The sequence below is a fragment of the Artemia franciscana genome, chromosome 1 (genome assembly GCF_032884065.1).
Source record: "Artemia franciscana chromosome 1, ASM3288406v1, whole genome shotgun sequence".
NCBI lineage: Eukaryota > Metazoa > Arthropoda > Branchiopoda > Anostraca > Artemiidae > Artemia > Artemia franciscana.
The window spans coordinates 62,147,166-62,160,309 of NC_088863.1; the positions used below are offsets into that span (position 1 = coordinate 62,147,166).

Below are 13,144 nucleotides of genomic sequence, written 5' to 3' on the forward strand. Positions count from 1 at the left end.
TGGCTTAAAAGGCAGTCAGTACATACTAGACTTGTAATCACGTATGAACCATGTATTACATTTCTAATGGTTTCAGTATTGGGTCATAGATCTTTATCGCAGAACGGGGGTCCAAGTAGAAGCTACCCTCCTCAGATAAAACAAATTTCTGTTAGTTTGATGTTTCAAATGTCAATCTTCAGTTTCATCTGAAAATACTTGTTTTTTTTACCATTATTGAGTCCTTTAACATTTAGCTTGTAAATTTTCACACATTGTGTGTAATTTCTTCATGGGGCTGTGGACTGTATTATGCCACATAGTGAAGTATTTTCAAATTAATTTTCCTTGAAATTTATTCTGTGTGAATTCAGAAGAGGTTAACGTGCGTAATATAAGAAAAAGTTAATGGAATCGAGAAATTAATATTTGCAGCTATAGATATAATATCTAATTCTTTGTTCAGCAATGAAATAGTTTAGTGCCGTTGTGATCTCTTTTGTAACTGTTATAATTTGGACTGATGGAATGGTAAGTTCACTCTTGATCTGTTTGTGCACAAGCAAGCTAGTAAGAATTTAAGCATTAATCGAGAATAAAGAAACCTTTCAATATTGATTTGAGTTGAACATACGGAACAACATATCAAATATTAATATTATAATCCACTAAATATAGAAGAAACCATAAAACCACAGGCATTTTTTTTTTTTGAGAGGCAAAGTGTCCCTTAGAAAGTCCACTTTCAAAATATCAGGGATGGCGTAAATTCACAGTTTTGAAAAAAAAAAAAAAAAAAAAAAAAAAAAAAAAAAAAAAAAAAAAAAAAAAAAAAAAAAAAAAAAAAAAAAAAAAAAAAAAAAAACAGGTGACAAAGTGTCGACTGAACAATTTATAAAGAACACAGAATTTAAAATGAAAGTAAAGAGGGAACTTGAAATAAAATCTGTATCTGAAACATTGCTTTAAATAAAATTACACGTGACTTTTACCTATATTTTAACAATTTTGAAAAATTAGTGCTGCAGTAGTAGCGTTGCAATAAAACAGGATTAGAAGCAATAAATCCTTAAATATCATTCAATAGAGCTCTCAACAGTATTTTACCAGCTATGAAACCAATAAATATTTCTGTACAATTTTAGTTCTCTTTATAAGAAAAAAAAAACGAAAATTAATTTTCAGTGAAGCACTAGTTTTTCCATAAATTCTACAAATATGGGAAAACATTCATCCTGCAATAGACATTTCCCCTTGCATAAAGAAGAACCATTTTTGTGGTGACTCAAAATAACAAAAAAAAAACTATGGTCCCGTAAACTTTTAATGTACCAACAAGTCAAAATTTAACTTTTGAAACAACCAATAAAATACATATGTAGAAACAAAATTAGAAAACTGCACTGATTAATTTTGACTTCTTGGAAATATCCAATACAAATTTGCAAGCAGAGACACAGCAAAAGCAATGTAGACAAGCGTTCTGTTAAGCCTCGCCTGTTCATCAGCTACTCTGCGATTCGCCTCCATTGTCCTCTCCTGTCGGACTTTCGATTCTAAAATTCGGGTTTTCTCTAATATTTTCTTTTGCTGTTCTTCCGTTTCTTTCTTCCATGCTTCTACCTCTTTTTTTAGTTCGGATTTTTCTTTATTCAACTTATCTTCCAATTTCTTTGCATTGTCTCTGAGTTGTTTGTATTCTTTTTCTTGCTGTTGCAGAGCTCTTTGGTGTTTTTTCTGTTCTTCTTTTTGCTCTTTGATAAGGTTCTCAGATTCCTTTATTTTCCTTTCTCTTTCTTTTACGTTCTCTTCGAAAGCTTTGTGAGATTCTCGTGCCTTTTCAATATCCTTTTGTTCCTTTTTCCATGCTTCTTCACGTTTCTTCATTTCCTCTTTTTGTTTAACAATGCTGGCTTCAAGTGCCTCGAGCGATTCTTTTTGACGCAGAATCTGATTAGCCTCCTCTTCTATCTTTTTGAGTGATTCTTCTTTTTCTTTAACGTTGAGTTCCCGTAAATGTAAGGTCTCTTCTTTTCTCTTATGCGACAACTCTGTTTTTATAAAAGCTTCCCTCTCTCGGGTCAGATCTGCAAGTTTTTTCTGGTAATCATTCATCCCCTGATCAAGTCTAGTATTTTCATGATTGGGCTTCTTTTCGAGCTCTTTCATATCATTAGAAGGCGAAGAATGCTGGAGAGACTCAACTTGAACTTTCTGTCCAGCAAAGGCCTTTAGCTCTTGAATTTCAACATCTTTAGCCTCCAATTCCATTTTTAATTCTTCAAAAGTAGCCAGTTTATTTCTTAAATCGGACAGTTCTTGGTTATGTTGATCTTCTGCCTTCTTTAGCTGGTCCACTATTCCACACTGTTCTGAAATCTCGACATTTTTTGCCTTTAGAACATCTCTCAGGGTACTTAGTTCATTTGCATTTGCGCGCAATTCTTCACTATCAACTTCTTGTTCTTTTAGCTTATCTTGAAGTGTCCTAACGACCTCATCTCTAGCTTGCAACTCAGTTCTCAAAGTACAGGCATCAGCTTCATTGGCAGCTTTACTAATCAATTCTTGTTCCATGTTTTTCAACTCCTCTTTCAAGCGATTTAGATTTGAGTCGGAGTTAACTTGCAATTCTCGCATCTTATCTTCTTGTTGTTTCATTAAACTTTCAAGATACTTGATTTTCTCCTCTTTGACTTGCAGCTCATTTTTTAACGAATTTCCTTCATTCTCATTAGTAACTCTACAATTTAATTCTTGGTTAACAGCAATCAATTCTTTTCTCTCAGCTTTTAATTCAGAAATCTTTGCTTGCAATTCTTTGATGTCACCTTCTTGCTGTACTAGCTTATTCTCAAGCGACCAGATGTCATTTCTTTTTGTTTCCAGCTCATTTTTCAAAACACTTAAGTCATTCAGACTTTGATTCTTTGCTTCTTGCTTCGCTTTCTCTAGTTCTTTGGCAACACTTACTATTTCATTATCTTTTGCTGATATTTGTCCCTTTAGTTCATCAATAACACGGCTATCAACAGTCAATGACTTGATCCTCACAAGCGATTCTTCTAATTCTGTAACCTTTGCGGCTAATTCATGGCACATCTTCTTGTTTGATTCAATTTCCTTATCTTTGGCTAAAAGCTGATTATTTAATTCTGAAGCTTTATCACTAGCAGAATTCATTTCAGCGACTTTGGCACGATAAATCTCTAACTGCTCTTTGATGTTGTTCAATTCATTCAAAGCCTCACCAAAGCTTCTTTGTTTCTCCTCAAAATGTATTTTTTCTAATTCCAAATCACTTCGTATCTTTCTTTCAACGCGAAGCTGCGACTCAAAATCCTTCACTTGAATACTCAAGCTCGTCAACATATTATCTTTTTCCATTATTTCTCGACGGCATTGCGCCTCTAGACCCTCAGTTTTGTTTAAACTTTCTTGAAGACTAGCAATTGTATTAGCTAACTCCGCCTCGTGAGCTTTTAAAAATTCGAGACTACAGTCAGGCTCCTGCATTGGGCCACGAATATCTTTGAGCTTGGATTCTCGATTATTCAACTCAACAGTTCTGACAGTCAAATCTTCATCTCTTTTCTTTAGTTCAAGTTCTCTCATCTTTAGTTTTTCAGACAATTCTCTTAGTTCACCAGCTGCTCTTTCATGCTGATTTACCTTTTGCATTAAGTCACTCCGTAGCACAGATAACTCTTTTTCAGAGTCAATTATATCTTTTAAACGTTTTTCTAACCCACTATCATCACCATTTAAAGCACCCAATCTCTTTTCTCTTTCTAAGAGTTCTTGCTCTTTATCCCGCAGAGCTTTCTCTCTTTGATCTAAGGCCTCATATCTCACAGCACCATAATCAGTACCAGCATCAACACTCCAGGGGGCACCAGTTTCACGATCCTTTAGTCGACTTTCAAGCACCCATAAATCTTTTTCACGTTGTCCTAGAGCTTCTTCGTAGATGGCTTGACTGATGGAATCGCCGTTCATCTTATTTTGGTCTATATGTATCTTCTTAAGAGGTAAATTGTTATCAAGTACTGCACCAGAGTGAATGTGATCCCAAAAATCTTCAATTATGTTAACTGGATTCCACCTCTTACTTTCCATACAAGTTTTACAGCCGTAGAACTTGTTTCCGTTTCTGAAAGAGATACGATAATTAATTGAGACACTAATTACCTAATCAATTAAATACATACAATAAACAACAAAGAAAATTGACAAAGAATGGGATTTCTATTAAACCCATATGGCTTTTTGTTTTCTTTCCTTATTTGCTGGAGCAATTGAGAATGTGGGTAGACATCATAGATTTCATGATTCATAACTGACTCTTGGAAGATTTCGACTAATTTAGAACAGACAGAATAGGTCTTGGCAAGCTTTATACTTCTTTTTATACAGATTTCCAGACAATTGCTGAATTTTTCTTCACTTAGTTTTCCTTTAGGGTGAAGCTGCTGTTCGGGATAATATTATATATCTGTGAAAAACAAGTCACCCATATACATCTTTTATAATTTAAGAAAAACAGAGAATTCAATTTTAATGGAATTAACTTTTTCCGAGAAAGAAGTTTTCAAAGAAAAGTAGAGCTTCGTTAAGCCAAAAACGAGCAGACGTAAAATGATAATTCAAAATTTAAAAGAACAGGAACCACTACCAATAAATAATATAGTCAAACTTAAACGAACAGATATCACCAAAAATAAAAGTAAGGCTAACGCCACAACCGCTCCAAAGGTTGGTGATGCCCGGGGAAAGATTAATTACAGCGGCCCCCTTCCCGACTCAAATTAAAGCACATAATGTCGAATCAAAATAAAAAAATGGATGAAAGAGGAAAATTCCCAAGGCGGGGTACCCTTAAACCAGGGCAACTGCCCCAGTTGCCCCCCCCCCTCCTTGGAGCGGCTCCTCATTCTTCGGCTAGAGTGACATTTGCACTCAATTAAAAGCAGTTTTTATTTCGAGCCTCGTCTTTTTACCTGTCATGACTGTCAGGAAATCATAATAATTACTAAGTTAACTGACAAGAGCTAATGAAAGTAGACTGATTTTTAAATATATAATAATATTCATTTCTTAGTCTCAGCATTTGATTCTATTAACGTTGTAAAAGAACAAACTTCAAATTACATTTTGGTTTTTGCAAAGCTTAAATGACTCCGGTTTTTAGAGGGCTTGGAGGGGGATTAATCGTACCTTTTTTTGTGGTGGTTTCTTTTTTATTTCAGGTTATATTGTTCATTGACCTTTCTGTCGTTTTAAATCTCATTTATTCATTGGTAAGGATTTGTGTTGGTTTTTAGGTTGGAATTACTATTTTAACTTACTTCTGCTCGCCTTTGGCTTACAGCCAACTTTTTGTATTTCTCTGAAAAATTTCTTCATTGAACAACGTTTTTTTAAATTTTTTTCATTTCGTCTTTGATTAACTTTATTTTTTCTATTAGATAATAAAAAAGAAATATTTCTGAACTTCTTTTTCTGCACACTAAGTAATGTTTTGGCTTGCTACTTATATTTCACACTATACTTTGCTACAAATTTTAATAAAAGTTAAGCTATAGAGTTTTGGACAGATAGGAAGGGGTAATATCACTGAAATTTCATTCCAACTATCTAATTTAATATATTTGATTAAGAAATATTATTAAGAAAATGATCTTAACTTTAATCAAAAAGGAGAAGACTTAAAGCATACAAAGAGAGTCATTAAAAGAAAGGGGGCATTGAAATAACCAAAGGGAACTATGTGAACACTACTTCTGCCACTACTAAAACTACTCTCGGAGCTTCTATTAGCACATTGAAATATGCCACCTTTTATTGCCACAAGAAATATTTTGGATGGTAAAGGTTCAGACGCTTTAACTCTCCCCCTAAGGAAAGCGTCTTCTATGACACCTGCTAGTAGTATTTTTCTAATACAGGTAGCATGAAGCCGACTGTTAATACCGAGTAGGAAACACAATTCATTTTACATGACGTCAGCACAAACGAATTTTCTAAATTGATTGATAAAATAAAAAATGATGTTGAATGACATTTTCATAACTACACAAACCTCATAAATGACGTCGTCTCTTGCATATGACTGTTTCCAGTGATTTTCATATTAGTTAATCTGAAAGGTCACCATTTTTTCAAGAATCAAAAAGATGGCTAGAAGTAAACAGATTGACCCGTTGGAAGAACTTGAAAAAGAGATTGCCAAAATGATAACCATACTTTATCCCCAAAAGCGATACTTTGATCCCCAAAAGCGAAGAAAGGTTTCAGCTTACGGAAAAAAAATAATGGATTCTATACGACAGACAAACTCACTTACGAATAAGTTTTAAAAGATACAAAACCAAATTGGGAAACCTGATCTAGATGGAATCTTATTCAGTTTTTATTTTCAAGTGGCCAAACTGAGTTCCACCATGGCCAACTTGGAAAAAGAAGCGAAAAAGATGCAATAAGTATAATGTATATCAGCAAAAAACATTTTTTAATCCGAGCAAACGGTGATTGATTCCATATAGGTAGAAAATATTCCGAAACTGAATGCTGGAAATGACCTGAATTTCAACATCAGGATTGGTAATATTCTGAGGACATTATCAACGCTTCGTGATTCGCAAGCAGTAGGTGACCAAGTTGATTTCCGACATAAAACGTCTCAAGAACCATATGAGCAAGGAAAAACAAAATAAAGCCCCAGAAAGAGAATTTTGATGTAGCCAAAAAAAAAAAACTGGTAGAAACTCAAACTTGAATGTAAAGAAACTTAACTGTACCAAAGACCACAATTTTTACGAGAATTCCAACAAAAAAGAGACTTAAATGAAGGTTTACATATAAGCCAGAATAAAATGGGCGAGAACGAAGTGAGTGAGGATCAAGAAGCATCTTGAGATAACTGGTCGCAGGGTGATACACAGCTGAGTTCAAGAGTCTTCTTTTAGTGGTGAACAGGATCAGAGTTGGAACACATCAAATTCGAATAAAAAAAAAAATTCAGCAAGAACGCAACAAAATACTGTCCAAGGCTCATCATCAGATATTTGGTGGAGGCGTGGTTCAAACCCTAGCTCAGAAAAAGATCCTCGTTCCAGTGGATAAAAAGGTGCCGGAGCTAACACTTCAGATGTAAAGAACCATGTAAAAACGGATGCTGTCACAGAAAAAGACAGTTTAATGGAAAAATCAATCGCCAACAACAGAGACAAAGTCGCAGTTACCAATGTGTATGTGCCACCGTGCAGAAGAGGTGTAAACTACAAAACACAAGAGCCATATTCTGGTTCCAAAGTTATTGCAATTAGGCAGACAAGAAAACCGGATGGTACCAAAGGTTTTAAAAAAGAATATTTACAGAGCTTACACCAAACACATGATGGCGTTAATGACATGAGTATAGCTCCAGAGCGAAACAATCAAAGTTGCTTCTAAGATATTGCCGCTACGCCCTTTTGACAATCTGCATACAGATGTGATAACGTGTTGTAATTAAGTTTAATCTCCCCCCCCCCAAAAAAAAAACATCCCTTGAAAATTTCACCTTCATACTCTCAGGCATAGCTGTAATAGTGTAATAGTATCTTTTGGTCAGTTGAACATCCCTCTCATCAAGTCCTCGAAGTTTTAACTTAATACAATTAGCCATTACTGTGACATTTCTGATATGTCCTTTTGAAACATGTTTTTTCAAATGCTTCCTGAAATTTTTAATCTCAACGGTTTTAGCCCTACTAGTAGTTGCAGTAGAAAAAGTAGCTAAAGTGGTATTAGCAATAGTGTGCAATATTGCCTTTTAGTTAGATGATCTTCCCTTTTAAATATTCTCTGAAAGTTTCAACTTGATACCCAAATCGATTCTTGACATACACTCTTATAACAATGTACATGCACATAACGTACATGCACATAGCGTCTTTAGACTTAGGTCAAATTTCCCCTCATACTTGTATGTAAGTTTTTCCGTGGGAGAGAAGTTTCGGGGGGTTGACTTTCCAAGGAAAACTATACATGAGGGAATTCACAAGAATTCTTATACGAAATTCTTTTCTTTTCCACTGTCTGTGGGATTTTTCCATCGGGGGGATTTTCCGCGGGAGAAACTTTCCACTGAGACATTGGGAGGGGAGAATTTCAAGGAATTTTTTTCACGGAAGGAGAATTTCGGCATGATTTGAAAAAAAATCGAAATTGGAAGAAAAGCAAGTCTTCTTTTCAAACGAAAGTAGGCTCAAAAGAATTCTCCAGACGGAATTTTCCGCAAGAATATTTCTTGGGGGTATTTTCACCAGGGATAAAATTTTCTGGGCAGGAGGCATCTTACGCAAGAGAAAATTTCTTGGGAGAGTGATTTCCCATGGAAAAAGGCGGATTCTACGGCATTATTTGAAAAACGAAAAGAAATTAAAATACAAGCTATTTGTTTCAAATAAAATTTCAACTAATTGTTTCAACACTAAAACTTAAAACGAACATAAATTATCCCATATATGAGGGGATCCTCCTCCTCAATACCTCACTCTTTACACTTATTGTAACTTTTTATTCCAATTATTTAACATTTCCTGAAACACAAGAGTCGTTTAATTAGAGTAAGGAGATTTTAAATTGCAGAAAGAAACTTTGGCGTAATGAGTGAGGGATTGAGGAAGGGTTATCTCCATCATACACGGAACAATTTTTGTTCTTTCAAGTTTCAATGTCACTCCTTACTTTATGTTGAAAAAACTAGTTTTAAATTTATATCATCACTGAAAAGGAGAACCAATTTTCAGGGAATAATATTGGCATGTGACTGATTTTAACTAGCCAAAATATGCAGTAGCTTATTTTTCTTTATCTTGATCCCGAGTCATTCCAAATCAGAGTTTTTGTGACATTAATTCATGTAATGAAAGTGTTTTTGTATTTTTTCAAAATATGGAATAAATTGTTTTTTAATTACAGTTTTTTTTTGAATTTTGGCAAAACCTTTAAAGTCAATCTGAGCAAAAAACTGATCAGAAATATCGAAATCGATACATCGAATATCGAAAGTAAAAAATATCGATATATCGTTTAACCAAATTATCGCCTAACAGTAGAAACAACTGTAAAACTGAAGTTCTTAAACATCGTTTCAGAAGTTGTATTTCCATGCGGCCAATACGAGGAATGAAATCGTGCATTTCTTTTTGTATAGATTTTGCGACTGGTCCCTCATTAAGGTAACAGTATAAAATTCTGAAAACTAATAATAAGAGTTTGAAAATACTTATAGGTATATTACTTTACTTTATCCCTCCCCCTATTGTGCAAATATATCCCAATTATACATGCTATGAACTTACTATCGTTTGTTGCCTTTGATGTTGCTTGTTTGCCACTAAATTAATCAGAACAAAACATTTGCCCAATGTAGAATGTAGAAAACATTTGCCCACATTTGGGAGGGAGAGGTTTAAATTAAAGCGATATGTTTTAAGACTGGTATTAAGTACGTGTTATAGAATGTTTTAAAGTAGCATTCAAAGTTTTATAGTGTTTCCTTCGAGAGGGGACAACCACTAAAATAGTACCCCTTTTTATCTGGTTTGTGAATTATATTACAATGACCTAATCTAGTTTACCCCTTTGAAATGAATTTCTTATTTCAAAATTCTTAGTTTATTATACTCAGAAAAAATATTTTTAATGGATTTCATAAGCGGCTCCAGGTTTAATTGTGTCTTAGCCCTCAGCCCTCACGAGTTGATGTAACCCTAGTCTACATACTAAACTTGGGCCCAGCAACCATTCTTATTTTAGCAGTTGTCAACCCTAAAACTCTTTTTGTGGCAATTAGTATTACCAAGTGACATAGCGATCGCAATTTCTGTCGTTCTGTCTGTCTGTCGTTCCTGCTTTTGCTAGTTTGGGTACTTCCAGATAAGCTAGGACGATGAAAGTTGGCAGGCGTATCAGGGACTAGACGAGGTTAAATTAGAAACCGTCTCTTCCCCGACTCGACCATCTGGAGGGAACAAGGGAACAAGATAGTTGAGAAGAATTTTATTTGCCGATAAAAAAACGATTATTCCTCTTAAGTATGGATTGTGGTCTAGGGGTATGATTCTCGCTCAGGGTGCGAGAGGTCTCAGGTTCGGATCCCGGACCACCCCAATTTTTACAATAAGAAAATCCGAAACTAGATGCGTGATCAATATAGTGATCGCTGAAAACTTGCAGGCGTATCAGGGACCCGACCGTATTAAATTAGAAATAGTCGCTTCCCCGATTCGACCATCTGGATGGGGGGGGGGTGGAGTGGAAGAACGGTTAATTCGGAAAAAATAGAAAAAATGTGGTATTTTTACCTTAAGGCATTTCTGCTAAGATTTTTCAAGTAGATATGTTCTAGAGTATCAGTTTGGTAGAGTTATTTAATATTTACTTTTGTAGAATCTTTTAATCACAAAATAGGAAGAACATCAAGAATAATCATGTTTTTTCGGCGGCTAAATCAGGATTTCATGACAATAATGGCTCAAATTAGAAAGTTGTGGTCCAGTTTCTGAAATAGCGGTTCCGGTCCTAATTCGTTGGGAATAATTGTCCAAAATAGTGGGAATGATGTGTCCTATTTTTATAATTAAGCAAGAACCGTGAAGTACGTTCAACGGTCCACCTAGTTCAAACTGTACACAGTAGTTTCCTTTTTGAAGACATTGAATAGAAAAAAAAACAAGTTTTTTTAAAATGAAAGTAAGGAGCAACATTAAAACTTAAAACGAACAGAAATTACTCCGTATATGAAAGGGGCTTTTCCTCCTCAACGCCACGCTCTTTACGCTAAAGTTTCATTACTGTTTAAAAAGTAGAGTTAAGAGAAAGGGTCAAACTTTAGCGTAAAGAGCGGGGCGTTGAGGAGGAAAAGCCCCTTTCATATTCGGAGTAATTTCTGTTCGTTTTAAGTTTTAATGTTGCTCCTTACTTTCATTTAAAAAAACTTGTTCTTTTCTATTTAATAACTCTTAAAAGGGAACTAGAACTTTGAATTTTCAACCAAATGAGCCTCCTCTAAAGTCAAACAACCATTCCTACCATAAAACCTAAAATGCCCCGGGGCATAACTTTCTATCCTCGCCAACAGGCTTTGGTAGCTTGTATCAACACCAGAAGCTTTGTTATATAATATTTGGACTGTTTTGAATAAATAGAGTGTCTTAAAATTTCTATTGGATGCATATCGGAAAAAAAAGAATGTGGTAGTTGCCCTCTGATCATTTTTACTCTTAATTAAATAAAAAAAACAAGTTTTTTCAACTGAAAGTAAGGAGTGACATCAAAACTTAAAACGCACAGAAATTACTTCGTATATGAAAGAGGCTGCTTCCTCATCAACGCCCCGCTCTTTACGCTAAAGTTTGACTCTTTCTCTCAATTCTTCTTTCTAAAACAGTAAAAAACTTTAGCGTAAAGAGCGGGGCGTTGATGAGGAAGCAGCCTCTTTCATATACGAAGTAATTTCTGTGCGTTTTAAGTTTTGATGTCACTCCTTACTTTCAGTTGAAAAAACTTGTTTTTTTTATTTAATTTCTGAACGTTTTCGAATCAATGCATGTTTTGATTTTGGCTCTCCGCAGAGGAATAATCAAAACGAAATTTGCATATATATTTTTTTTGGCTCAATGGCTTTCTCATAATTTTGATCGAATGATTTTGAGAAAAAAAGAGCGGGGGACGAAGCCTAGTTGCCCCCCGATTTTTTGGTTAATTAAAAAGGCAACTAGAACTTTTAATTTTTTACGAATCTTTTTATTGGTAAAAGATTTACGTAACTTATAAATTAGCTTACGTAAAGAACTTTTGTATTCTCATGTTTTTATTACATATATGAGGGGATTCGCCCCATCGTCAGTACCTCGCTCTTTACACTAAAGCTTAAATTTTATCCCAATTCATTAAGAATGACCCCCTGAATCACAAAAGCCGTAGAATAAGTAGTTGAAATTACCGAAAATACTTTAGCGTAAAGAGCGAGGTATTAGAAGGAGGTGAGCCCCTCATATGGGTAATAATTTCTGTTTGTTTTAAGTTTTACTGCTGTTCCTTACTTCCAGCTGAAAAAGCTTTTTCACTTTTATTTTTTAATTGTTTTTTTTTTAAATAATGCTAGTAAATCCTGCTCTCCCTTCATGGAAATTTTCTCCCATTACAAATTCTCGAAGGAAAGTTCCCCCAGCATATCCCCCTCTTCTCAACCCCTCCCCCAAACCAAAAAAATCCTCCTGAAAACGCCTGTATACTTCCCAATAACCATTACTATATGCAAGCACAGGTCAAAGTTTGTAACTTGTTGCCCCTCCCACGGGGACTGTGGGGGAGTAAATCGTCCCCAAAGACATAGTTATAAGGTTTTTCGACTATGCTGAATAAAATGGCTATCTCAGAATTTTGATCCGTTGACTTTGGGAAAATAATTAGCGTGGGAGGGGGCCTAGGTGCCCTCCAATTTTTTTTGTCACTTAAAAAGGGCACTAGAACTTTTCATTTCCCTTAGAATGAGCCCTCTTGCAACATTCTAGGACAACTGGGTCGATACGATCACCCCTGGGAAAAAAAAAAAACAAATAAACACGCATCCGTGATCTGCCTTCTGGCAAAAAATGCAAAATTCCACATTTTTGTAGATAGGAGCTCGAAACTTCTACAATAGGGTTCTCTGATACGCTGAATCTGATGGTGTGATTTTCGTTAAGATTCTATGACTTTTAGGGGGCGTTTCCCCCTATTTTCTAAAATAACGCAAATTTTCTCAGGCTCGTAACTTTTGATGGGTAAGACTAAACTTGATGAAACTTATATATTTAAAACCAGCATTAAAATGCGATTCTTTTGATGTAGCTATTGGTATCAAAATTCCATTTTTTAGAGTTTTGGTTACTATTGAGCCAGGTCGCTCCTTACTACAGTTCGTTACCACGAACTGTTTGATACACTGAAATACTTGTGTGATATTTGTTACCAACACCCGGCACTCAGTTTCCATCAGAGACCCAGTTTCAATGAGGCCACGCCTATTAAGAAAAATCAACAAACCTGTCAACTAACAAGAAAAGTATGGAAACATCCGATTCATCACAATTTAAGCCAAAAGCTGGACTGAAGTTAAGATAAAATGCAT

General features: G+C 35.0%; 1 protein-coding gene across 4 annotated transcripts in view; it reads right to left on the reverse strand.

The window, feature by feature from the left end:
• Nucleotides 1-1,285: 1,285 nt before the first annotated feature.
• LOC136032463 (golgin subfamily A member 6-like protein 6) overlaps nt 1,286-13,144 on the reverse strand; it is a 58,045-nt gene continuing 46,186 nt past the window's right edge. For all 4 annotated transcript variants that reach the window (XM_065712786.1, XM_065712782.1, XM_065712789.1 and 1 more), the window contains one exon: nt 1,286-4,132. In XM_065712786.1, the coding sequence (XP_065568858.1) occupies nt 1,387-4,098 (2,712 nt within the window). In that variant the 5' untranslated portion in view covers nt 4,099-4,132 and the 3' untranslated portion in view covers nt 1,286-1,386. The remainder of the gene's footprint in view (nt 4,133-13,144) is intronic.